The sequence below is a fragment of the Amia ocellicauda genome, chromosome 11 (genome assembly GCF_036373705.1).
Source record: "Amia ocellicauda isolate fAmiCal2 chromosome 11, fAmiCal2.hap1, whole genome shotgun sequence".
Lineage (NCBI taxonomy): Eukaryota > Metazoa > Chordata > Actinopteri > Amiiformes > Amiidae > Amia > Amia ocellicauda.
The window spans coordinates 29,777,353-29,803,336 of record NC_089860.1 but is presented as its reverse complement, the minus strand read 5'-3'; the positions used below and the strand labels follow the sequence as shown (position 1 = coordinate 29,803,336).

Genomic DNA, 25,984 nt, shown 5'->3' with positions numbered 1-25,984 from the left:
GTTCTTAAAGTATTTTTATAATCACATTTTAGACATAACCAGCCAAATAATGGCATATTTGTGCTTTATTTTTAAGTTTTAGGACTTAAAGGCTAAACATACTGTACATATTACAAAAGCATGACTTGTCTACCTGATGCAGGTTCCAGGGTAGAAAAATACATAAATGAGGTAGACAACAATAGGGGGAGTAACTGGTTAAATGTTTACCGCTTATAATGATGTTCTATTTCGTTGCAAAATCTAAAAGCATGTATTTTATCAATGCATAAGCTGTTTATAATAATATAATTAAACAATGATTTAACATACACACGTGTCTCCTTAAGGAACACATTTTATATTGTCTCTGTAATGAGGGTTACAGGGTTAATTGTGTTTTAATCAAGTTCTGGTAATAAGTTGCCTTAAAAGATTGAGATTGCAATAAGTGTTCATCTTGGTACAAAATTATCAAGCCATGCAGTTGTAAAATGTTCGTTGGCAAAATAAATGTAGGGGATAAAAGCAAAGCATTAAGAACAGTGTTTGTTTCGAAGCGTTAATTATCACGGGTTACAAACCGCACATTTGGCGGTGATGCTCTAAGGGTCAAAATTAAATCGTTAATTCATAAATTAATTCGTCAATTCTTAAATTCATTAATCGATTCATAAATCAATTAATTAAAGTATTTTCATTTGGCAAACGAACTTCTTTTTAATGCTTGTCAATCACTCGAGGGGGCGGGGTTTGCCTTCACGATGCACCAATCACACGCAGGGGGTGATCGAGGGCGCTGAGATTGTGGGCGGGGCTGCGGGGGGTTTCAGAATATATTAGTCCGTTTTGACCGGCGATAAGTGATTTAAAATATTATTATGTATGTATTGATTTTCCTAAATATAATTAATTATTATAATATTTTAAAAAAGCAATACCTACATATGAAATAATGTAATAAGGCTTGAACACAGCATAATAGCAATGTATTGTTATTGATTTCTAACATTTAATTTGATCCACTCTAACTGGTGATATAATGCAGGTTATATTACATTTCCTACCAGTGGCAAAGGCAGGAATTCACAGGAGGGACATGGAGGAGGTCTAATTATTAATTAATTTACGAATTGACGATTTAATTTTGACCCTAATGCTCCATAGTATATATCCTGAAAGGTAAAGGGGATTTAACGTTTTACTAAAAATAAATTATTTCTAATGCAGAGTGTCGGCACCTTAATAAAAATGTTACGCTTATTGTTAGTAACAGCAGCCTATACAGAGTTTAATTGCCTATCTTATGGCAAGCCAAATTATCATTTAGATATATATTTAATTCATTTAAAGACATCTTCAAATAATTCCAGATATCTTCAAATATTTCAGGATGTCTAAATCATTTAAAGATATCTGCAAATCAATTAGAGATATCTGCAAATCATTTAGATATATTATATATAAAAGCACCTTATTTAGATGTCTCTAAATGGTTTGCAGATATCTTAAAATTATTTAGATATATATCAAAATATTTTAAGATATTTTTAAATGCATTTAGAGATATCTCTAAATGATCATTTGGCTTGCCATAATATCTCGCCTTCCTGCCTGTAAAGGAGAAAGTTAAATACAGCATTAATATAATTATAGTTCATTCATTACAGTAACATGCTTCTCTTTTGTTATGTTTTTTTAACACTGAAATTCCCTGCTCCTCCTAAAACGCAAGCTCAGCTAAATAACCAGCCTGTACAATACAAATCCGCAGCACGTTGCCAGTCAGCATGTTTCAACAGACGCTCCTCTATGCACACTGGGCCATGTAGTCTTCTGACAACCGCACTGCGCCCTTTAAAACCGTCTGGACAGAGAATAGGACTGCATATCCCAGCATGCAACTCGTCAACCACAGGTCTGACCAATAGGGGAACGATCCGCTCTGTCGGCAACCAATCACAGTGTAATCCTTTAATTCTAACAGTGAAATACCCCGATTCCTTATTATCAGCGTATTTACTGTACATTGAACGTGCAGTAGTTGCGAAGATGCGTGTTTTTTAGTTCTTGTCGGCTGCCGGTAACATTGTCCAGGATCTTAAGGTTTCTGAAGCTTTGGGGTAAGTCGGTCCACTTTCAGGGTTAACGTTTTAATTATTTAACTACATAACTACAACTACATAGCCCAGCTGTAGTGCAGTCTCATAGAGATGATACAACTGAACTCGGGGTTCCTGTGATAAGGGATTTCTTTCACGGCTATTGATTTAAGGGGAAACAAAAAGTAGTACAAATAGCAGATTTGAAGAGAAAAAATAGACTTGATATATAACTTCATATGGTTTTTTTTTTTTTCAATAATAGTACTTATTATGAATAGTAGTCATTAATAATAATACGAATTAAGTGGCTTTTGCTCAGTGGCAGGCCGCCGCGATGCTGTCCGGTGTGCGGCTGTGTGTGCCCTCCGTGAGCTGCAGCGGGACGGTCGTGCGGCTGAGAGGGGCAGCCCGGGGCATGAGCTGGGCACCCCGGCACATCAGCGTCCGAAACAGCATCCCCAGCAGCAGCACCGCGCCTGAGAGCCCCAGAGTGCTCATCACAGGTACACACATCTCTGTCTATATCAGCTCCGTGCAATAACTACAGATCAAAGCTAATCTGGGCTAATTAAGTAAGCGGTTTCATAGCATAGATGTAGCATCCACTTCTGCAGAGTGTCAGATAGGTCTTATGTTATTTATAGAAATGAGTGTTGCAAGTTTGTTTTCTTCCCTCTCACGTTGGTTACTAGAGCTTGTAGTATAATGTACAATGAAATTAAGTAGTAAAGTACTGAAGGGTTTTTAAATAAGTATAGATTTAAAACTAGGCTCATCAAGATTTTAAATTAATACATACTATTTCTTATATTAATACATGTAAATATGACTGTAAATGAAAAACATTACTGCTGTTTAATAATACTGAGAAGAAAACAGGTAAAAAGGAAGTGACACATTAATACTACACCTGTACCCATCAAGGGCATTTTCTTTACTTTCCAATTACATTTATTTATTTATTTCCAGATAAAGTAATAGTATCTTGTTCTGTTGTTTAGGTGGGCTGGGACAGTTGGGAATTGGACTAGCCCGTCTATTAAGGTGTGTAAAAGGCTGTTTATGTTCGAAGCGTGGAACCTTTTGGTTTTAAAATTAGGTCTAATTATGTCTAGTTTTGCAGTGAAGATGAGAAAAAAATATACAGTATATCATTTCCTTTTCCCCCTCATAGAAAACAGTATGGGACAGAGAATGTCATCCTGTCTGACATTAAGAAGCCCTCCGATGAAGTGTACAACAGCGGTAGGTGGGACCAAGGGCAGTTGCAGATGAGAAACTAAAAGATGTCAACTTCTGTCTGCTTCGTGATTTGTGGTTTCCAGTCTCGACTCCAGATCTGTGTTTTTATCATAGTGGTTTCGGAGTGTGATGCCTAAAAGGTCAATATGATGCCTGTCTCCTCAGGTCCCTTTGTGTTCGCCGACGTAATGGACTACGGGAACCTAAGGGAACTAGTGACCAACAAACGCATCACCTGGCTGGTGCACTACAGCGCTCTGCTCAGCGCAGTGGGGGAAGCCAACGTGGCTCTGGCCCGCAGTGTAAACATAACAGGTAGGGCAGCTCAACTGGAGGCAGGGTCAGCTTCCCGGCAGCATGAATTCTGGCACTTATCTGTATAAGAACCGACAGCAACCCTTCCACCTCTCTCTTCATCAAGTCCCCTTATCTTGGACCCATCCTACATCCTGGTTAACCATGTCTGGAATTACGTAAGATAGCCCTGGACCTTTTCCCCCCCTCTCTTTTTCCTAGATACACATCACAACCTCCTTGTCATTACAAAAAACAAAACAAAAAATATTTAGACTTGTGACACATCCAGAGGCCTGATATATTAGGATCATATACTTTTTATCCAGCCTGTTACATATCCATCACACCGGGTTCTTACAGGTTAAGCGGTTTGTTCTTCTGGTCCTTGTTACCTTGTGCGGCCCACTCTCCCAAACCTCCTGTCCAAACCGTCTCTCTCCGCAGGGCTTCACAATGTCCTAGACCTGTCTCTGGAGCACTCCCTCAGGTTGTTCGTGCCCAGCACCATAGGCGCCTTTGGTCCCACCTCCCCACGTGACCCTGCCCCGGACCTGTGTATCCAGAGGCCCCGCACCATCTACGGGGTGTCCAAGGTGCACAGTGAGCTGATGGGAGAGGTGAGCACACCCCCTGACATTTTCTACTGCATCTCATTTTACATGGGTTAATGTAGAGTAGAGCTCTTCCCAGGTTTGTTTTCACCATAAAAAGAAAAGCAGACGTTATACTGTTAAAAGCTCTTTACTGGTTAGTTAACCGAGAGTATTAAGATTAGCAATGATTCTGGGGGAATTTTAAAGAAATCATTGTTAAATATCTGCCTAGGAAAGATCAGAAACTGTGCTGTCCAGTTCAGCCACCTTAGAGCTCACTGTACAACATTTCAGAGTGGGTGACAACCTACCCTTTTATGTGTCCCGTTTCCATTTCGTAGTATTTCCATCACAAGTACAGCCTGGACTTCCGCTGCCTGCGCTATCCCGGGATCATCTCTGGAGACACAGAGCCGGGAGGAGGAACAACAGGTGTATTTATTAGTTCTTTCTTAAAACATAAATGGATGAGGATTACATCAAAACTGAAAAGAAAAATAGCAATGGGGTAGGTGATCGAAAAACTCAGATTATTATTGAATTTAATTAATTTAGTTGCTTAGGTTCCATTTAGTGTAACTTAACCTTCAACTGATTTTATACACACCCCTTACCTAATTGCGTGTATTCCTGAAACACTAATCCTACCTTCCCCCCTTCCCTTCTGCCACGAACAAGACTATGCGGTGCAGATCTTCCATGATGCCCTGACCAGCGGACGATTCGAGTGCTACCTGCGGGCAGACACACGGCTTCCCATGATGCACATCAGCGACTGCCACCGCGCCACGCTGGAGTTCATGCAGGCGCCGGCCTCCCAGCTCTCACTGCGCACCTACAACATCGCAGCCATGAGCTTCACGCCTGAGCAGCTGGTGGCAGAGTTACTGATACACCTGCCACACCTGCAGGTCACCTACAAACCCGACCCAGTCCGCCAGGCCATCGGTAGGTACCGGGAGCCAGGGTAGGGCAAGTTCGGTTTCTGACTGACAACTCATTAGGAAAACCCATATATATTTCCCCATATACCGGGGAAAATTAAAGCATACGCAATGTTTAATATAAGGGGGGTTTGTATGATATATCAAGGCCAAATTACTGGAGAAAACTGGTTCTTATCAGACTCTGTTCCTCTGGGTATCAGGGTTGCACTATGGCACAGTACCATAGCACAGCAAGGCCACGAGACAGTGACCTTGTTTATACAGACAAACAGGGAAATGCAGTTCATCACATGGGAACAATTTAATATCTTACGCGCACAATTCAGTTGTCTTACGGGATCATGCGAGATCTTGATTTTGTAATTCTTCCTTGTGTCAGTATAGCACATATAAATCGTAAATTGTTCCCACAAATTAACTAAATTGTTCACGAGATACTAAGTCGTTCCAACGCTTAAAGTACAGGTACAGTGCTTGAAGATAAAAAATATTAGAAGTGTAGGGGGAAGATTCTAATGCTCACTGCTCTACAAAGACTATCATTTTCAATCAGGAGCTCTATAGATCTGCATAAATGCACAGTCCTTGTGCTAATCTCAGACACGGCTGCTTATTAAACTCCTGCTCTGTGTTGTTCCAGAAGAAATCCCCTTGCTCCCCCAGCTAGGCAGTGTGAAGGTGATTGACGATAGAATCGTAGTGCTGTGATTTATGAGCCGGCCACAGCACCATAAAGGTGGTAATTCAATAAGAATGTCACCTTCAGGTAGATAGGAAGGCAGTGAGCCATTTCCAATGAGACATTTCATTTGGGGGAGGGATGTCATCATAAATTATACAGATTTCTGGTTTTACAAGAGCACTGCATCCAAAGGAGCTGGTGAAATGGGTGAATACTACCAGCCTTCATTTCCATCTATAGCTTTCATGGGTACAACAGGTATATCAACAATTCAAAGGAAACTCGCCTAGAATGAATTCCTAAATTGAGCAGTACTATGAATATGGTAATCCTAGGAGACCCTGAAAACTGGACATAAAGTGCATTAACTATAGAAAACAAATTGTGCCTTGAAATATTTTGACAGCAATCATTTACCATTTCATTAAAAAATAATAGGCAATAAGCAAACAAGTAAAGGAGCAATGCGTTCCCTTTTTGCAGCCGACAGCTGGCCCATGAGCTTCGATGACAGCAACGCTCGGCGCGACTGGGGCTGGAGACCAGCGTTCGCACTGGCGGAGATGGTCACCGACATGCTGAGCACCATCCGGGTGCAGAAAGAGGGGCGGCATCTGCAGACCAGCTAGCACAATGGCCCCCCAGAGCACCAGCACTGTCGGGAAACCGATCTCTGCCTCTCACACCCTAGGTACACCCAAGTGGCGTATCCACAAGCGTGCCAATCAGAGCAGACAGGGTTCTGCAACTTGGACTGTTGAGATTGTGAGCGAGATACGATAAAATGCAAAACAATGCGTCTTTCAGGGAATCTAACCATAAATTGTACATTAAAGGCTTTTTTCTGTTTCCGAGTATCAGACTGCTGCATCTATATCAGTGCTTGATGATTTAAAAACATAACTAACACAGATGGATAACCTTCACTCTCTGTGGTGGTAAGGGTTTTACACAAACTCCACACAGCTGAACACGGCTTCAAGGGACACCTAGAAGAACAGTGATCCGCTGCCAGAGGACACGACCCTGAATCACTAAATCACGTGGGAATGCTGCTACTGCATGTTTGCATTTATTATTATTTTTTTTTTTTAATCAGTTTGGATATTAATACAAAACAAGATTAACAATATCAGTGGAGCATCTAAAAAGACTACATCGGCAAAAATAAATTAATAGTCAAAGAAGTTTTGAAATATAAAGACAGTCCAACATTATTTTATTTGAGTGCATACCTAAATCATTCTGAAAACACTTTCACAAGACAAAATCATTTTAATCCTAATGCACACCGTATCAGTCATTTAAATGCAAACCTCAACCACATTAGATCATAAAATACGAAGATTAACATCCCAAAATAAATTGTGTAACCATACATGCAAAAGTAAAGAAAATGACAACCTTCTCAACCTCACACTAATAAACCTAACTTCAGCAAAAAACACAGAAGAGCAAGTTCAACTGAAATCCAGTTTATTTAGATTTTTTAATAAAAACTAAAATGAACCTGGGATTTTAATGTCCAGAAAAGGTGTGTTTTGTATGCATTTAATGTAGTTCTTGGATATTTGAAGGGCAATGATACAGAAATGAAAGTCTGAATGTCCTTTACAGAGACCAAATGTAAACTGAATCCACAAATAAATGAAATGGACAAAAAATACAAGTTTGATCTGACTGCAGGTTTACCACTGTACAGAAAAACTGAAAGAGGGGGAATGAATGCGTTAATGCAGGTGCGTCTTCCGAACCACATCATTAAACCTCCAACTCAAACTCGAAGTACTGTGGATCGAAGTAATGTATTCTCACGTAGCCATCCTCACCACCACTGCTGTAACTGTGAAGAGACGAGCAGAGAAATGGGGTCAGAAACCAAGCAAAGGGGTACGAAAATAATATCGTGCATCTATTTATGCCACAATACACTCACCTAAAGGATTATTAGGAACACCATACTAATACTGTGTTTGACCCCCTTTCGCCTTCAGAACTGCCTTAATTCTACATGGCATTGATTCAACAAGGTGCTGAAAGCATTCTTTAGAAATGTTGGCCCATATTGATAGGATAGCATCTTGCAGTTGATGGAGATTTGTGGGATGCACATCCAGGGCACGAAGCTCCCGTTCCACCACATCCCAAAGATGCTCTATTGGGTTGAGATCTGGTGACTGTGGGGGCCAGTTTAGTACAGTGAACTCATTGTCATGTTCAAGAAACCAATTTGAAATGATTCGACCTTTGTGACATGGTGCATTATCCTGCTGGAAGTAGCCATCAGAGGATGGGTACATGGTGGTCATAAAGGGATGGACATGGTCAGAAACAATGCTCAGGTAGGCCGTGGCATTTAAACGATGCCCAATTGGCACTAAGGGGCCTAAAGTGTGCCAAGAAAACATCCCCCACACCATTACACCACCACCACCAGCCTGCACAGTGGTAACAAGGCATGATGGATCCATGTTCTCATTCTGTTTACGCCAAATTCTGACTCTACCATCTGAATGTCTCAACAGAAATCGAGACTCATCAGACCAGGCAACATTTTTCCAGTCTTCAACAGTCCATTTTTGGTGAGCTTGTGCAAATTGTAGCCTCTTTTTCCTATTTGTAATGGAGATGAGTGGTACCCGGTGGGGTCTCCTGCTGTTGTAGCCCATCCGCCTCAAGGTTGTACGTGTTGTGGCTTCACAAATGCTTTGCTGCATACCTCAGTTGTAACGAGTGGTTATTTCAGTCAAAGTTGCTCTTCTATCAGCTTGAATCAGTCGGCCCATTCTCCTCTGACCTCTAGCATCAACAAGGCATTTTGGCCCACAGGACTGCCGCATACTGGATGTTTTTCCCTTTTCACACCATTCTTTGTAAACCCTAGAAATGGTTGTGCGTGAAAATCCCAGTAACTGAGCAGATTGTGAAATACTCAGACCGGCCCGTCTGGCACCAACAACCATGCCACGCTCAAAATTGCTTAAATCACCTTTCTTTCCCATTCAGACATTCAGTTTGGAGTTCAGGAGATTGTCTTGACCAGGACCACACCCCTAAATGCATTGAAGCAACTGCCATGTGATTGGTTGGTTAGATAATTGCATTAATGAGAAATTGAACAGGTGTTCCTAATAATCCTTTAGGTGAGTGTACACCATCGTAACTAGCTAATAATATTGTCTGTCATGTGTTAATCAGGACAAAGCAGCATGTGTTCTTGCAGAATCTGGACTCAAAACAGTGGGATTTCTTCACCTAAGGGTAAGCGTTAACAGGTAATCCTCATCACATAAAAAAGCATTTTGAAAACTACAGGCGTCTCTAACCTCTTGCCATCAGGGTGGAAAGCCACACAGTTGATGGGGCCAAAGTGACCCTTTACTCTGCCGAACTCCTCCTCAAATGCAGCATGGAAAAACCTGTGGTGGGGAGGGAGGATAGAGACACTCAGATTACACAGTGGAGGTGCAGAGCAAAAGCCACTAAGATCACCAGCTCAACATTTACTTCAGTGAGTGCTTTACTACATTACATGAAAGCGCCACATAACCTAAACGAGAGATTTCAGAACATGGAAACAATGCCACATGCACACATCTGTAAAAACACTCGACATAATTGGTCTTGCTGGCCATGCAGTGATAACGCAAGCAAGATGATGAGCACAAAACAGCCTGCAGGGTATTATTCAAGTCTCTCTCTCTCTCTCTCGGGGACCGATGCATGTTGGGTGTCATGTTTGGGCACCTTCACTTAGGCTCACCTGGCTTCAAACTTGCCAATCCTGGTGGACGTCGTGGTCACTTCCATGGCCTCCTGCCCTCCACCCATCACCACCTGGAGGACAGACACACACTGATTAGGAGTCCAAAACCCAGGGCATGGATTAAATACCATCAGATGTGATGCTGAATAAGAAACAGACTTTCGCCTTTGAGGTTATCATTGCCGGCTTCGTAGTGGCTTGCTTTACTCTACAACCAGCAGTGTGGGGAGGATGTGCATACGCTGGCAGGTCGTGTATTACTCTGGCACAGTCTGATTATACTACAGGACACATCCAGAGCGAACATCACAAATTCTACACTGGCTTTTCAGGGGAAGTGTAATGCCCGTCTAATTTAGTTGTGAAAACACTAAGGATGCATTTTAAAGTAAAAATCCTATACCTTACACTTAACATTACAGGTTACTGCCAGAAGTCATCAGTTTACTGGCATTTGTTTTTGAAAAATTAAGATGTGTACACAATTATAAATATAGCTTGTGCTATACTTTCTTACTGGAAACTGCATCACACATGACATGCTGATGACTGTACACGAGCCCTTTGAGTAAAGTGTTAGGTACACATATTCCTAGGCAGCCTGAAATGAGCTAAGAGCTTTTACCGCGCTGCTGAGCAAGTCAAAACAGCACAGCCAACAAAGCAAACAAAAGAGACGCAGATTACATAACAAATCCCAAAAAGCATCTACAGCGCCATGTCGGAGTTGTCTTATAACCCAGTGCTTCAGTGACAATGGGATGGGCGCTGAACTCGGTCAATGCCATTGTTCAGGGGGAGGGGGGGGATAAATACATTCACAGGCAGGGTACAGGGCCACAGAAGGAACTGTTAACCTTCACGCTGCATTGGGAGCAACCATGCGGAGATGCTTTATTTGACCGAGACCCCGTCCCTGCATCAGGTTGTGCGTCAGCAGCTGGTGAAGCATGAGGCCGGCGGTGGAGGTGGAGGGGAAGGGCAGCGAGATCAGTGCACCGGTGAAGACGGCACAAGGTCAATAAGGCATCAAAGAGTACATTAAACCTGACACTGAGCGCACATTAACTCCTGGACATGACTCTGCAGGACACGAAAACGCTGCCAGACAGATATACATAGAATGTGCAAATTCTTCAATTCTGCATCATGCTTGAAAGATCTGGTGCATTTTTCTGTTTGCTTAAAGCAGGGGTTTTCAAACCGGTCCTGGAGTACTCCCTGCCCTGCTGGTTTTTGTTCCAACCAAGGTCTTAATTGAATCCTTAATTGACCTAAAAAAGCAATATAGCATTCAGTTAAGTAATTAAGACCTTGGTTGGAACAAAAACCAGCAGGGCAGGGGGTACTCCAGGACCGGTCTGAAACCCCCTGGCTTAAAGGATCAACTTCAAAAGGCAAGGCTTTGGAACAAAGATCATTGACTATAGCACAGGGTTCTGATGTATACTGTATTAGGGAATCTAAAATCCAATTGTAGAACTAGAATGGAGTACAAATACTGTACATTGATTGACAATCAATGATTTATGTACAAAACAAACAAACAAAAATAAGTATCTTACGTGGTCCATCATTGGGGAGATAGCAGCGGAGTTGACAGGTCTCTCGGTCTTGAAGGTTTTGATGTGATCTAGCGACGAGCTGTCGAACAGCTATCAGAGAAAAAAAAAAAAGATCAATCAGCGTCGATTAATGATGCCTGGGCCACAGTTCATCAAGCACTTATCTGGAGAACATTATCAATTATCAATTTCGTTCTCGCACAGATGGTAAAAACCAAGAGGCAGAGAAGTCTCTTAGACAAAGAGCTTTCATCCTCAACATCCTTCACTACCATTAGCAGAGTATCTTCAGTCCACTAGCTTTCACCCTCCCTGTGTCCCCCCCAGCATCTCCCCGCACCTTGGCTGTGTTGTCTTTGGAAGCGGTGACAAACATGGTCAGATCCACAGAGGACTGAATGTCGTTGATCTGCTTGGTGTGCTCCTTAATTGTCTTCAGAACCTCTCCAGACTGCAGAGAGCGGAGAGAGGAAGAGCGTCATTCAGCATCAGCCAAATTAAACATTAAATCACCTGCGACAGACTCAACGTCATTCAAAACTATGCAACTGTCTTGGGCCTCGAGGTCACATCGTAACATGATATTCAAGATAAGCTGCTTTCATTGTTAAGTACTATTACTATTGATATCCATGTATTCCTTTATCTTAAAGCCACATAAGCCTCTCTCTCACCTTGGCACTGAACTGGTTGATTTCTCCATTCTCGTGCCCGGCGATGACAAACTCCCCCAGGGGGCCCCACACGGCGCTGGTGATCTTGGACTCACTGCATGGCACCGACATGTAGGGCTCGTTATCCTCTGAGGAGAAAGATCACAACACCACCCTTTAACACCAAACGAACAGGAAGGACCACACACACATACGGGAATCGAATAATTAAATCTGTGACCATGAGAAAGAGGCTGAACACAAATTCAGCTCCTGGAGATCAAAGTGTCTTATGCCACAGCAAATCAACCAACAGGATCATTCACCTATCTGGGTGGGGTCACGGAGGTCAAAGAAGTTCAGGAAGCACTGATAGCCCATCTGCTTGTCTGTGGAGAACATGATAATGTTCCCACTGAAGTCAAAGCCACAGGTCCTGACAGCAGAGCTGGTCTTGAGAAAGGCAAGTTGTTTCCCTGCACACAAACACAGACAGTCAGTATACAGCAGCAGTATTCACAGAAGGACTAACACACAACACACAATGACAGCGTAAGAGCTTTCACAAAGTCATCTACAAAAAATCCACCAATATTTCAAACCTTAGGTAGCAGTGCAGCAACTCTTTGTTATGCATTATAATAAACCCCTGCTTTCTAACATAAAAAAACATGATCCCTAGACAACCTTAAAGATTCATACATTTCAGAAAAAGGATGCTACATCATCCCACATCAGGGCAGAACAATTAAAAAAAAAAAAAAAAAAAACTCACCTGTCTCACAGTCCCACAGACGACAGCTGTTGTCTGCAGATCCGGTCAACACATTTTTGGTGTCCCCTGTGGCATTCATTAAGGAAAATACAAACACACTAGAATCCATCACTCCCATCGAGATTTGTACAGAGTACGCTAACCAGTGTGGTCAACATGACAAACAGACCACCTCCGGTTCACCAATTATTCCGGTTCACACCACGACAAAACCATCTCGATACTGAATCACAAAAACGATAACACAAAGAAGAACAAGTATTGTGACGAGTTCCCTCTGAGAGCTGAAAGCACAAATATCTTGACAACCTTTTAGCACTGCCATTATATCAGCATTTTGGCATAAATGTAAAAAAATATACATATCACCATCAGCTCATATCAATCCACTGTGGGATGAAGGCCTCCCCAGGAGATTTCTACTTGCTTTTTTACAGCTGGCATTAGGCAAGATCTCTCAATTCAAGTAAGCATAAGTCCCACCGTACAGATATTCCCAGTTATTGACAAAGGATACAGTCTACATCCACACACCACACGGCGCCTGTGTGCCCATTGTAAGTGCCCAGTCTCTCTCCGTTCACTGAGTACCACACATTCACCACCTGCAAAAGAGCAAGATGACCAAACAAATTATCAATAACTTGTAAATATCATCTCTTGGAAAGGGAAAAGTGAGGGATATTTTCCAGGTCCTTACCGTGTCTTTAGCCACATCGAAAAGGAGGTCTCCTTCCCGGTTGTACTTGATCTGTGTTATAGACCTTTCATGGCCTTGCAGGAGAATGGGTCTCTTAATAAAGAGAGAGGGGAGAGGGTGGGACATTAACTACTGAAATACAAGTACTGCCTACATGACTAAGCATTTTAATAACTCATAAATGGTATCAAGATTATATGTTCATGTAATCCCAAAATTACAATATATATTTGCATACGCTTCAGCTAGAGAGAAAGTGAATTGCATACATATTACAAGGTTAATACAAATTAAAAAGTAAGGTAACTAAAAAAAAAGCTATTTCTGACCATCCTGGGTTACAGTTCTACAGTTCTGTATCCCTCCCCCAGTATCCAGCTGCTCACCCCCTAGTCCAGTGTCAGAGTCTCATAGGGAAATTTTAACACAGATTCACCATACATGTAATAGTTAAGCATATGGTAAATAATAATGAACACAATTTGGAAAGTAGTACTTTGCAGGCAGCTACGTATTCACTGCTATTTTTCAGCCTCTACCACAACACCCTGCTGTAGAGAGCACAGACAAGGAGCGGAGGCGGATCATTTCAATAGTTTTTAAAATAACAAAAGACATCGTACTCAAAATCACGTACATCCCAGGAAAAAATGGTTAAATGCGCCACCGTCATTAGGAAACATCAGCCTTTCCGTTTGATAGCAGAGGAACATCAGGGAGGGACGCAGCAGCCAACAGCCAACTACAGCCTGCGTGTAACTCCTGGCAAGATCCCAATTGTAAAATAACACAAAACCAGACTGAGCGAAAGACTTCAACTTACCATTTTCGGTCGTTGTGTTTAGGAGTGTTTCTCCGGCCGTGTTTGCAGATTAATCGTGTGAAAACAGAGATTGCGCGGCAGGCGGACGAGGCCTGACAAACAGCGTGCGCGAACACCGGGCTGAAAGAGCGGAAGCGGCCCGCGGGGTCAGAGGTCAGGCGCCACGTGACCCGCCCTGCTTCCGGTTGGTTGTCATGGTGTCTTTCAGTAAGTCTTCAGTCAGAAAAAGAAATAAAAATGTTTTATTAAGGGTATTTTATAAAACTCACCTTGTAATAGAGTAATAGAGGTTGAGTGTTATTCCTCCGATTGACCAGTTTTTACTTTGCAGTCTGACAGATAAGTATTTACCCAGCTGTGCTGCTGCGGCGAAACAATCCACATGCATGACAACAACAAGTCGATTGCCAGTTTAAACTACAGTACCGACAGTAGACATTTACAGCTTTCTTTGGCAGCCCAGTACGGTGCCAGCTAATACTTAGTATTCGTGCGAAGCTTATTCATGCGATATCGTTTTGCAAATGAAACAGTGCAAAGTTAAATATCAGTGTATGGTTAGATGGGGATGGAGCCCGTGTCTGCTGTAACAGTAACGCATGCCTGTGCTCTTCCTGGGCTGCAGCGGAGGTGCTGTGTCTGTGCGCTGTGGCGGCACTGTGGGGGGGCACCAACCCTTTCCTTAAGAAGGGCACAGAGGGGATTGAACGGGTGGAGAAGGGCAATATCGCCCTGCAGGTTATAGCAGAAATCAAGTTCCTCTTCCTGAACATTAAGGTAGGTATGCCTCCCACAAGGGCTCCATAAAGCATCACAGCTTTAAAGGGTTTTTTTTAATTTAAAGGGTATTATCATCATACACAATTATGATACTTGAAAAGTCACAGAGGCTATCAAAGCTAATACATCTAAATGTTTTTATTGAATGCTCATTAAAATTGCACTTGGTGTTACCCTTACATTTCCTTCTCACTCCCTCCTTTCCTCGTCCTCCTCCTTCTTTTTTGCAGTATTTGGTGCCATTCCTTTTCAATCAGAGTGGATCACTAGTGTATTACCTTACACTCGCCAGGACAGGTGAGTCAGTCGGAACGATGTTGTAGAAGTACTAATCGTGTTGATTATTGTAAGATACACAAGGTGTACAATGTATAACAGTGTTATTTTGAATGTGAGTTAGCTTGGAAAAGGTGTCAGCCCAATGAGAAAAACAAAGCATTGAAAATAATGTATCTTTTAAAATATCCCCTTAGATTTGTCATTAGCTGTGCCTGTAACCAACTCCCTCACCTTCCTGTTCACTTTGCTGACTGGGAGGCTTCTAGGTGAAGAGATAGGTGGGAAAAGTAAGGCAAAATCTTAACCTCTTGGTTTTATGTAACAACAAATAGAAAACATTATATATATATATATATATATATATATATATATATATATATATATATATATATAATTCTTGTTATCCATTGTTCCTGAAAAGTGTATTCTGTCTCTTTCAGACGCTGTTTTGGGAATGTGTCTCACCATGCTTGGCGTCACTCTTTGTGTAGTTAGTTCTGTCGGTGAGAGCAGCCACACTGTCGAACATTAAACCTCTAGGAATGGATGCCTGGAATAATAAGGTGACTGTTTGGATAGGTAGCTCATCGCCTCCATTGGCAAACCTGAAATACTCAGGGGCCTTCCAGACCGTGCTTGGATGCCAGTCCCATGGGGCAGCCATTTCTTATGATTTCTTGCACTGGCGACTCGGTTTCCTTTTCTACAATACAGGCCCCCTGGGCATGCAGAGAAAAATGGTTTGGAAAGCTGCTGGTTGACAATCTGAACTATGTATCATGTTTGTGAAGAGCAAGAATATACTGTTCATGAAAACAAAATGTATATACACTCACCTAAAGGATTATTAGGAACACCATACTAATACTGTGTTTGACCCCCTTTCACCTTCAGAACTGCCTTAATTCTACGTGGCATTGATTCAACAAGGTGCTGAAAGCATTCTTTAGAAATGTTGGCCCATATTGATAGGATAGCATCTTGCAGTTGATGGAGATTTGTGGGATGCACATCCAGGGCACGAAGCTCCCGTTCCACCACATCCCAAAGATGCTCTATTGGGTTGAGATCTGGTGACTGTGGGGGCCAGTTTAGTACTGGAACTCATTGTCATGTTCAAGAAACCAATTTGAAATGATTCGACCTTTGTGACATGGTGCATTATCCTGCTGGAAGTAGCCATCAGAGGATGGGTACATGGTGGTCATAAAAGGATGGACATGGTCAGAAACAATGCTCAGGTAGGCCGTGGCATTTAAACGATGCCCAATTGGCACTAAGGGGCCTAAAGTGTGCCAAGAAAACATCCCCCACACCTTTACACCACCACCACCAGCCTGCACAGTGGTAACAAGGCATGATGGATCCATGTTCTCATTCTGTTTACGCCAAATTCTGACTCTACCATCTGAATGTCTCAACAGAAATCGAGACTCATCAGACCAGGCAACATATTTCCAGTCTTCAACTGTCCAATTTTGGTGAGCTTGTGCAAATTGTAGCCTCTTTTTCCTATTTGTAGTGGAGATGAGTGGTACCCGGTGGGGTCTTCTGCTGTTGTAGCCCATCCGCCTCAAGGTTGTACGTGTTGTGGCTTCACAAATGCTTTGCTGCATACCTCGGTTGTAACGAGTGGTTATTTCAGTCAAAGTTGCTCTTCTATCAGCTTGAATCAGTCGGCCCATTCTCCTCTGACCTCTAGCATCAACAAGGCATTTTGGCCCACAGGACTGCCACATACTGGATGTTTTTCCCTTTTCACACCATTCTTTGTAAACCCTAGAAATGGTTGTGCGTGAAAATCCCAGTAACTGAGCAGATTGTGAAATACTCAGACCGGCCCGTCTGGCACCAACAACCATGCCACGCTCAAAATTGCTTAAATCACCTTTCTTTCCCATTCAGACATTCAGTTTGGAGTTCAGGAGATTGTCTTGACCAGGACCACACCCCTAAATGCATTGAAGCAACTGCCATGTGATTGGTTGGTTAGATAATTGCATTAATGAGAAATTGAACAGGTGTTCCTAATAATCCTTTAGGTGAGTGTATAGGAAGACTGTTTATTCCACATGGGTAAAGTATTTAACAATTTGATAAGATTCTGGTTTCACATGATGAATTAACAGTTCATAGACTTTGTTCTGTTCTAAAGACTAACTTTAATTTTTATAGGTGTATAAGTTTCTCTCTCGATTTTTTCCTTACTCTTTGCAAATATATAAAAACACACACAATTCTAACATGGTCTAAGAATATATTAAATATTAATGCCAAAATGTGTGCCCACAATGCTTATACATTCTGTAAGAATACATTTAGGTTGTTCACAGGTCTTAATTTATATGAATTAAGACCTGTGAACAACCTAAATTGATATATATATATATATATATATATATATATATATATATATAGTATTTAAGAATGTTACATTGACTTCTTTCTTGAATAAATCTATTATTTATTTTTCCAAACTATGCTGCCTTTATTATAACATTGATTTTGAATGCAGTTTGTTTACTTTTGTTGTGTTTTTTAAAGTAAGGGAAAAGAATCGTACATTTCAGGAGAATCCCACCCACAGTATGGGGCTCAAACACTACTTTCCTAGCATTCCTTGCTTCGCATCCCTCCGTCCTCACCTAACATCACTTTTGCAGCAAATGGCAAAGGCCTTGTCCACATTGCCAGGCCATCATTCCCTCAGCCAAGTGAGTTCAACCCAAATCTAAATACAATATTACAATCCAAAGCTCCTGAAATCAAAGTGGATGTTGGATGTAACTTCTTCTTCATTCTATTTATTTACAGGTAATCACTCCTAAGGATAGTAAAATACAGGTTATAGTGGCAGAAAAGAACTATACATATTTGTGAGTAAAATTAAAGATATCAATACAGTCATGGAGAATATTCTACAGTTTAAAAAAGTATAATCTTAAAAGGCGCTATTGCTTATCCAAATCTATCATACACCGTTCTCCTATTACATAGTCAAGATAATGGCAGCTGAAATAACGTTAGAATGTAGTAGCAAATACAGAAAGGATGAATCACATTTCACTGATGTTTGACTCAATATTCCAGAAAAAAAAATAATGAGTAATTTGGTACTGTCCCTCAGTTTAACACTTCTGGGGGGAAACAATCAAAAGTCACAGAGTTTATAGATGATTGGAGTCAATCTCATATTACAATTTATTATTTACTCAGTTCTATCTTGTGTGATGAAACATGTAACTTATTTATGCCTCCTGCCTGCGGGAAGAAGCACTGCTTGTCCTTCCATTGTGTTGGTCTTTGCTGTGGTCTTCTGAACTGTGATTTTCTGTGAACAAATGTGCTTTCGTTTCCTGAGCAGACATCTCCTTAACCAAAGAAAATATGATTAATATTTAAAAAGGCTATGGTCTACAACTGTGTAAGGGAAAAAAAAAACAATACAACCATTCCAAAGTTGACCATACCAAAACATCTAGTCTCATACACCTTACCTTGTTTTCTCGTAGATCTCTCTCAATGACTTCATCCTCCACCGTCTCTGCTACTCTCTACCATACATAATAAAAATAGGTCAGCTCCTGGACCATATTTCCCAAAGTGTCAGTAATACGGGGATGGAATATATTATGTATTGAATATAATTAGCATCAAATACGAATATGTGAACATGTGAATGGAACCACCTCTGCCATGTTATTGAAGCCGATGCCTTGGGATCATTGATTCTAAGATCACTAAGTTACTATTAATCAAACAAGCATGCTGGGTCAAGTGGCCTCTTTGACTGACCATGCACTTCAATGCTTACGTGTCAGTTACATTTCTCAGTCAGTTTGATGGTTAATTCTGATTGCAGTGAGAGCGGCTGGTACCTGATCCACAGGAAACTCCACAGCTGTGTTCTCGTCTTCAGCCACCTCTGCTGCTCCCTGCACCTCCCTCCTCTTCTGGTTTCCTTTAAAAACACCCGCCTCCTCTGCAACACAGGCATGACAGTCCATCGGCATGCACACAACTGAGTGCACAACTGCAAAGGGCATCTATAAAGAACTGCTTTTACAGCTGTTATGTGTGGGCTTTTGTTTTTGGAGAATGCACAAAATAAATACATGAAATAAAGCAAGGAACAAGAAGAGGTGAAAGTATTTTTAGGAATAAACAACATTTCTTGGTTGCTTCATTATAAATATTTCAAGTATGTAGGTTTGAATAATAAACTACTGAGAAATGACACACAAAGTACAGGGATAATTGCCAAGTTTGTCCAGGAATGCCTGCATGCGTGTAATTGTGTGTGTGGAGGGGAGTTCTCATCCCTGTCTACTCACCATTTTCATGCCTGGGTGGAGGAGGCTGGGGGTTGGTTCTGTTCTTGCGGACCCTGACCGGCCTGGCATGGAAGATGGTGTCCTCTTCCTTGGCAGTTTTCCCCAGTTTCCTGCGAACAGCCTTGGAAGGGACTGGATTCCCCAACCCATCTTCTGTCGACCTCACCCGTCGCTCATCTGACTGCAACACAAACACAAATGACACCAGCAGACACGTTACCTCTCAGAGATGCCTCTGTAGATTTGCACGTGTGTTGTACAGTGTTCTGTAATTGCCAAAAGAGGTCAAGGTTTTCCCCAGGATTGGTAATGGAGGAACCAGACGTGTTTCAGGAAGTGTCTCACTCTCACTCTGTTTATTCCTGGTATGGGGTCAGGTAGACATGGGTCAGATGTCTACAATGTTCTGGACACTGCACAGCTGGAGAGGGACGGCAGGACCCTTACCTGCTCTGGAGAGTCCATTAGGGCCGAGTCACTGTACCCGTCCTGCGGAACACTAACCGGCTTCCTGTACTGTAGAACACAGCAAGGCACGTCAATACCGCACACAGCACTCCCTGCTCCTGTACGAACTGTGCCTTATTAATCATCTGAACACATATTAACTAATATTCTGCTTTGACTGTTTGTCTTTATATCTATCGACCTCTCTCTATATAAAAAACAAATGGAAACATATTGGGAGGCCTTCATCCAGCAGTGGATCGATATGGGCTGATGATGATGATAATCTCTAATTATTTGAAACTGTCACCCAAATTTGGTACGGCTAATTACTGATTTTGACTCAGTGCCACATGTTCTGTGCTGCTTCAGAATGGATGAGACAGAGCACACATCCCCCAATACAAATGCTGTGAAAGCCAGCCGCTATGTTTTGCACTATCAAACCGGTGATACCACTGCTCTGGTGGGGTGCTGTTACCGGATGCACCACTTTGAGGCTCTGTTTGTCATGGGTTTATCAGTGCATTACTAATGAGAGCCATTTGTACACTGTGCAAATGATATACCCCTATTATCTGCACAACACTAATTATAGTAGTTAAACTGCTTTGATCATGCCTAACAGAACAACAGACTTGACAAAGGTCAACCAAACATGGCTTACCTCGTGTTTCTTTCTTATGCGTCTGTTCCCCGGGTGGTTTCTATAAATAAATGAGGAAGTGTAACTCAGAACACCAGGCTGTCATTACACACTCCTAGTTCCCATTCATTCGTTACCCAGTATCCCTCGTTCAATCTACCTGAGGTTGTGTGATGGGGCTTTGGGCACCAGGAGTTCTACGTATGGAAGCTTCTTGAACTTCTCTGCTCCCACTGCAACGTAGTACTGTCCATTTTCCAGATTTTCACCTGAAGAGACAGTCTCCCCCTCCAGAGTACAGAGCCTGGGGCAAAGAAGGAGAGAGCAGGACACACGACCCAGTGGTGTCAGTACTGCTCCTCAGATGTTTCCTCCTTTTTCATTTTTCAAACAGTCATTATTAATGTGTTTCTTAGGGCTTTCTCCAATTGGGTAACAACAGGAACCCTCTGGGGTCGCAAGAGAAAGTCCAGAGGGGCCCCAGAAAAGCCTTAAATGTGTATAAGTGCTATCATGCTATGCTAATATATTTCAATTCATATATATTTATTCTGGCAGAACTAGGATAGTGGAATCCCTTGTGAAAGAAGTTTAACAATCTCTAGATATTAGCTGTCTAAAACTGGTGAGCAGCACCATCTACTGCCCAAATGTTACAATACCAGGATGGAAACATTTATTTATTTATTTATTTATTTATTTATTTATTTATTTATTTATTTGTACTGATGTTCTAGTCACACGAAAGACTTCAACTTCACTTCTTACCCATATATTTGTAGAAAAACCTGAGGTATTCAGAGTATTTTCTTACCCATCCCAAACTTCCTGCCGGATCCCCTGACCTCACCTCACCTGCGCACAGCACCTGTCCTCAGGTTGGCTTTCTCCGTCACCATGTTGAGGATTTTCTCCCAGTCCTGGAGGGCGTTTCGCGGCACGATGAGCCTGAACGGGGGGCAGAGCAGGTCCCCATTCCGAAACACACTGCAAAGCACCGATGCAGAGATCACACGTTAGAGACCAATTACTCACTGTCAAACCTCCATGAAAGTTCATACTGGAGTCTGGGGGTGCTGCTAAAGTGAATCAGGGTGGATAATCGCTCCCCATGCAGTCAGAAAACAGCAGCAAGTTCACACACATTGAAGCCAGACCGATCGGCCAGTTTGATTACTCACTGGATTACAGATGGCATTTGGATCGTCTTCCTCCATTTCGCAGACACATTAAGTCGATAGACTGTTCTAATCTGGAATAGAACAAAGGCATCTAAGATAAGCAAAATAGCAGTTAATTAATCAGTTACAATGTGTGCATTTCAACATTGTTGCCTTTGGTCAATAAACTATTATAGTTTCAAGATACTATTATCTTATTTCTTATGAAAATATCTGATAAGACCAGAGAAAAAAAAAGTGACTTAATTGAACGAAGTATGCTGCATTGTTTACTTCAAACACAGAATCGTAGGCCTGGGGCAAGGCATGCCTGGACTTGCACGCTGCTGTGATAGCCAGGACAGCGGGGGCTTTGTTCTCATCGAAGAATGGCCCTCATCCAGCGCTCCTCAGTTGAAGTGTACCGCAGCACCAGCAACACTGAGGACATTCCTGCAGCCGGCTACTCCTCGCGAGCTGCGCGGCTGTTGTCTGGACGACCAAACTCTGCTCCGTGCAGCGCAGGGCTCTGTTTTTGGCCCGCCAGCCCCCAGGAGCATCATCAATCACAATAGAGAATCAAACCCTCTCCCGTCAGGCAGGTTTTACATCCGTTAACTCCCCCAGGCCCGTCATTAATAATAATACATAATAATCATAATAATAACAAGACAGAGAGAGCTATTAATTATCATGATTGACACCTACAGACCTGCAACTTGACTTCCTGCATGAAACTAAAGCGACCGACATGAGACACTGAAACTAAGGAGACCTGACAAATGATAGGGTGTTCCTCAGATAATGACAGGCAAGTTCAACGTCTACTGTTACTGTAATCAGTGTAGAGGACATCCCGAGTGGAAACCAAACCAGGTGGTTTACCATTCACTTGCAGGTAGTTTTTTCCAGGAGCATTACCTGGAAGATACTCATGAGCAACGCAGGGGTCACTTTACAAAGAAAACTGAGAAGTGGGCATCTGCAACAACCAAATGTGACCCACTCAGGGTCCACCAGTGAAGTTCAAGAAAGCTTTCAAGCATGGTTAAATCCCCAGATCACACCACTGCTATGGACTTGGATCAGCCTATGCACCCAATTTGTAACGCTAGCGTTTCGTTCACAGACACAGTGCTGGGAACCCCCACGCAGTCCAGCCCTAATTTAAATTAGAATACAGAATCATCAGCCGTCAGCATCACATCTCCAAAAGAAATTCATTACAGTAAACAGACCAGCACAATTCTTGGATTGATTTCTCACACAGACACTGCGTGACAGAAGCTGTGCTGTGATCAAAGAGAGACCGCAGAAGAGACACCTGTGCACACAGAAAGAGAGCGAGAGAGAAAGAATCAGTCTGACCTCCAGCAGCTGTTCAAGAAAAGCGTATGATTCTTTTGCCAGTTTTCTCTGTAAAGTAAATATGACTCCAAGCCTGAACACAGGTCCATGTTTGCACACCCAGGTTCACAAACAGATCTCACCAAGATACAGAGCTTCTCAGGGCGGCAGGGAAGGAGCCCCTGATTTGGTCTACAAAAGACAGACTTACAGACACCGTGGCAGAGTGGCACAGTCTAGAAACCCAAACAGACACAGGCTCGTTGATGGTGCGTTTGTTTAGCCAAAGGCAGAGTGTGAAAGCTCAGTTTGCACAGCTCTCGAGCTGCTCCAGAGGGCAGGGGTTCACATCCCACTGGAGTATGCACTGTTCCCAAAAACAAACACAGGTCACCGAACAAAACCCAGGCTTCATCAAATAAACTGTTCTGGACTTCCTTGGGGTCTCTGTCTTGGCCCATGGGAATTTACAACTCTTAAGTTTATTCTCCAACACTGGGCGCATTGAAAAACTATTAACATGAGTTACTACTACAGCTAGGCTGCGCAACAGCTGAGCAATCTCTTGAAGGTATAGGAGGACAATGCACCACCACACCATGTAAACCACACCACACTGTGTATGATTCACTACAGGATGGTCAGGTCTCACATTTCATCAATGGACTATTTTTAAAACAATTATATAATTGATTATAGACTCAGCTAACCAGCCACTATATACCACAATGTCAGACTTAAACCTGGCAGGAGAAGTCATAGATTTATGATCCTATAGTGTTTCAATCTGTTCTTCCTCATTAAGTTATAATGCAGACATACAGACCCAACAGTGATGGTACTGTGCAACCTATTTAACAACCAATATAATTGTGAATAAATAAATCACAGATGGAAACAAACAATAGAATATTCAAATTGTGGTTCTTATAGGCTGGGAGTTTAAAAATAAAAAACAAAACGGACATAAAGCGTGCGGTGCCGTATCAATACAGGGGACAGGGCAGCTGAAAACTGGACTGTCCGGTACAAAACTGGATGAATGGCCACCCGAGCTATATCTATATTAGTAGAATGGTGAATGTATTTTACAATGTGGACAGTTAATTTAGAACAGTACTTTTATTGTATATTGAATACATTGATTTTATTGTTTTCAATTTGATTTAAAGGCTGCCAACCCTGCTGCAACTGCTCATTGCCCACCCTTTCCAACATGATTAGAAATGAAGACCATCACCATCTCCCTCAAAACCCCCCATTTAACACATGGCTAATCAAAGCGGTGCTCCACACAGCAGAAACAGTTTCGGATCGAGCAGCTTGGTCTCAAGGCTACACCGCCCACATGCAAAGAATTCCACTGGCCCATTTATCTTTCTAATCAGTGACTTAACAAAGATTAATCAGTAATATCCAATGTTTTTAACACTTTAAATGCTTACCTGTATTCCTTCACTTTTTCGGTTAGCGGCTGGCTTTTTTGCCCCTGGGTTCAAATAGCTACAATAAGAGTGAGATCGAAATGGTTAAAAAACACACATACTTATCTTTAACTTCCCAAAGCCACTCAATAAGCAGGCTCAAATATAGGTACACAAATAACCAGAAAGCCATTATTATTATTATTATTATTATTTTTTCCAGATTCAAGTCATTCTCTATACATAGAAGTACATTTTGTTGTATCCCTCTTAAAAGCATAATTATTTCACATACACTGACAATCACTAGCAACCTTGGGACAGAAGAAATAAAACCGAAAAAACTAAGATGTGGTTAGTCTTTAACTTGACCACACAAAAAAAATCATTAACAAGCACTACATTGTAAACCTTCACCAAATCCACAAAATACAAGATATGGTGTGATTTTTCTTTTCTTTGTCATTTAAAAGTACCAGTATTAAAAGCATAACAGTGCATTGCTGCCCAGGGACCATGAGACACTCACTCCAGCTTCTTGAACTTCTCGAAGCCAGCAGCCACATACTGGCTGCCATTCTGTAGATCGTCGAGCTCCCTCACGCGGTGCCCCTCTCTCGGGGTGTACAGGTTCCTCACGGCCGCCTGGGCCTGGATGTTGTGTGTCACCTCATTCAGAAAGGACTCGAAAGTCAAAATCTGTCGCTGGTTCACCACAAACTTCCTCCCGTGGAAAAAGGGGTCTCCGTTTTTGTAAACCACCACATTCTTTGCCAGTGGGAGCACTGTCCCATTCGAGGTCATGGCTCCGGTTTGATTGCCCCCTGCCCTCAAATCACTGTTACAAATACTTGGAAAGTTAAAAAAGAAATAATAAGTTGAGGAATTGCAGGTGCAGTAACTGAAGTGCTTTCAATGTTTGCGGTTCCTTGGCAGTCCTGCTGCGCACTCGTGCCTGGGCTGGACTACAGCGCCGTGAGTATTTCCTGGTTGCTATGGGAGCCAGTGCAGCAATAGCAGGATCGGTGGGCCAAGCCACTCGCAGCAAAAAAAAGAAAGAGAAAACAGAAAACTCAAGGCTGAGTCAATAAGATAATCTCATCACCTTACTCTTGTGGCAGCAGGGCCTCCACAATCACAAAGAAGCTGTACTGTTCCCCAGTCAGTAGCTGATAACGACATACTGCCAGACACAAACAAGTGTCACAAAGAACTGGACGACTTGGGAGTTGAAAAAGCAAATAAACTTGAGGGGGTTGTGAGTGAAACTCCCATTTATTTGGAAGGAGCTTACTTAAATCTCTGCTCCCTAACTGTTGCAATCTTACAGTCTTTTCATGGGAACCTAGAGACACGCATAGATGAAGTGAACTGTGCGAAAACGCACCTGTGAAAGGACAGTGTCGCTGGTAATAAGCATACCGATAACAGTCCTAATTA

At 42.2% G+C, this 25,984-nt stretch overlaps 4 protein-coding genes across 6 annotated transcripts; 2 read left to right on the top strand and 2 right to left on the bottom strand.

Moving 5' to 3' along the window:
• Positions 1 to 1,691: 1,691 nt before the first annotated feature.
• Positions 1,692 to 6,880, top strand: tdh2 (L-threonine dehydrogenase 2). Its single transcript, XM_066717368.1, has 9 exons — positions 1,692 to 2,102; positions 2,404 to 2,587; positions 3,086 to 3,128; positions 3,259 to 3,329; positions 3,492 to 3,641; positions 4,068 to 4,240; positions 4,558 to 4,648; positions 4,895 to 5,164; positions 6,329 to 6,880. The coding sequence occupies exons 2-9, from the start codon at positions 2,419 to 2,421 to the stop codon at positions 6,472 to 6,474; spliced, it is 1,113 nt and encodes a 370-aa protein (XP_066573465.1). The 5' UTR covers positions 1,692 to 2,102; positions 2,404 to 2,418; the 3' UTR covers positions 6,475 to 6,880.
• A 167-nt stretch (positions 6,881 to 7,047) lies between these two features.
• eif3i (eukaryotic translation initiation factor 3, subunit I) lies at positions 7,048 to 14,284 on the bottom strand. The gene is made up of 11 exons (XM_066717369.1): positions 14,128 to 14,284; positions 13,305 to 13,397; positions 13,122 to 13,209; positions 12,605 to 12,670; positions 12,156 to 12,305; positions 11,851 to 11,978; positions 11,517 to 11,627; positions 11,177 to 11,266; positions 9,609 to 9,682; positions 9,172 to 9,264; positions 7,048 to 7,688 (listed from the first exon to the last, which is right to left on the bottom strand). The coding sequence occupies exons 1-11, from the start codon at positions 14,128 to 14,130 to the stop codon at positions 7,607 to 7,609; spliced, it is 978 nt and encodes a 325-aa protein (XP_066573466.1). The 5' UTR covers positions 14,131 to 14,284; the 3' UTR covers positions 7,048 to 7,606.
• tmem234 (transmembrane protein 234) lies at positions 14,269 to 15,733 on the top strand. The gene is made up of 5 exons (XM_066717370.1): positions 14,269 to 14,334; positions 14,753 to 14,904; positions 15,138 to 15,204; positions 15,381 to 15,473; positions 15,627 to 15,733. Exons 1-5 carry the CDS (start codon positions 14,322 to 14,324, stop codon positions 15,716 to 15,718), a joined length of 417 nt encoding a protein of 138 aa, XP_066573467.1. The 5' UTR covers positions 14,269 to 14,321; the 3' UTR covers positions 15,719 to 15,733.
• Positions 15,734 to 17,963: 2,230 nt separating this feature from the next.
• dcdc2b (doublecortin domain containing 2B) lies at positions 17,964 to 25,522 on the bottom strand. Of its 3 annotated transcripts, none has more exons than XM_066717365.1 (11): positions 25,074 to 25,522; positions 24,566 to 24,623; positions 21,795 to 21,865; positions 21,469 to 21,600; positions 20,774 to 20,917; positions 20,635 to 20,674; positions 19,968 to 20,036; positions 19,521 to 19,701; positions 19,065 to 19,168; positions 18,684 to 18,740; positions 17,964 to 18,557 (listed from the first exon to the last, which is right to left on the bottom strand). In XM_066717365.1, the coding sequence occupies exons 1-11, from the start codon at positions 25,346 to 25,348 to the stop codon at positions 18,435 to 18,437; spliced, it is 1,254 nt and encodes a 417-aa protein (XP_066573462.1). In that variant the 5' UTR covers positions 25,349 to 25,522; the 3' UTR covers positions 17,964 to 18,434. The 3 variants fall into 3 exon arrangements, with proteins under 3 accessions (XP_066573462.1, XP_066573463.1, XP_066573464.1); XM_066717366.1 differs by having other exon boundaries at positions 17,964 to 18,554; positions 25,074 to 25,521; XM_066717367.1 differs by lacking the exon at positions 19,968 to 20,036.
• Between the last annotated feature and the right edge of the window lie 462 nt (positions 25,523 to 25,984).

Excerpts from the sequence above, each read along its gene's own strand:
- tdh2 (XM_066717368.1), top strand. The coding sequence starts at position 2,419 with ATGCTGTCCGGTGTGCGGCTGTGTGTGCCCTCCGTGAGCTGCAGCGGG. Across the intron at positions 3,642-4,067 it reads CCGCAGTGTAAACATAACAG|GGCTTCACAATGTCCTAGAC; the intron begins GTAGGGCAGCTC and ends CTCTCTCCGCAG. Across the intron at positions 5,165-6,328 it reads CCCAGTCCGCCAGGCCATCG|CCGACAGCTGGCCCATGAGC; the intron begins GTAGGTACCGGG and ends CCCTTTTTGCAG.
- eif3i (XM_066717369.1), bottom strand. Across the intron at positions 13,210-13,304 it reads TCGATGTGGCTAAAGACACG|GTGGTGAATGTGTGGTACTC; the intron begins GTAAGGACCTGG and ends GCTCTTTTGCAG. Across the intron at positions 12,306-12,604 it reads TCTGTGGGACTGTGAGACAG|GGAAACAACTTGCCTTTCTC; the intron begins GTGAGTTTTTTT and ends GTTTGTGTGCAG.
- tmem234 (XM_066717370.1), top strand. Across the intron at positions 15,205-15,380 it reads CCTTACACTCGCCAGGACAG|ATTTGTCATTAGCTGTGCCT; the intron begins GTGAGTCAGTCG and ends ATATCCCCTTAG. Across the intron at positions 15,474-15,626 it reads TGAAGAGATAGGTGGGAAAA|ACGCTGTTTTGGGAATGTGT; the intron begins GTAAGGCAAAAT and ends TGTCTCTTTCAG.
- dcdc2b (XM_066717365.1), bottom strand. The coding sequence starts at position 25,348 with ATGACCTCGAATGGGACAGTGCTCCCACTGGCAAAGAATGTGGTGGTT. Across the intron at positions 18,741-19,064 it reads TGGAGTTTCCTGTGGATCAG|AGAGTAGCAGAGACGGTGGA; the intron begins GTACCAGCCGCT and ends TATGTATGGTAG. Across the intron at positions 18,558-18,683 it reads GAGATCTACGAGAAAACAAG|GAGATGTCTGCTCAGGAAAC; the intron begins GTAAGGTGTATG and ends TCTTTGGTTAAG.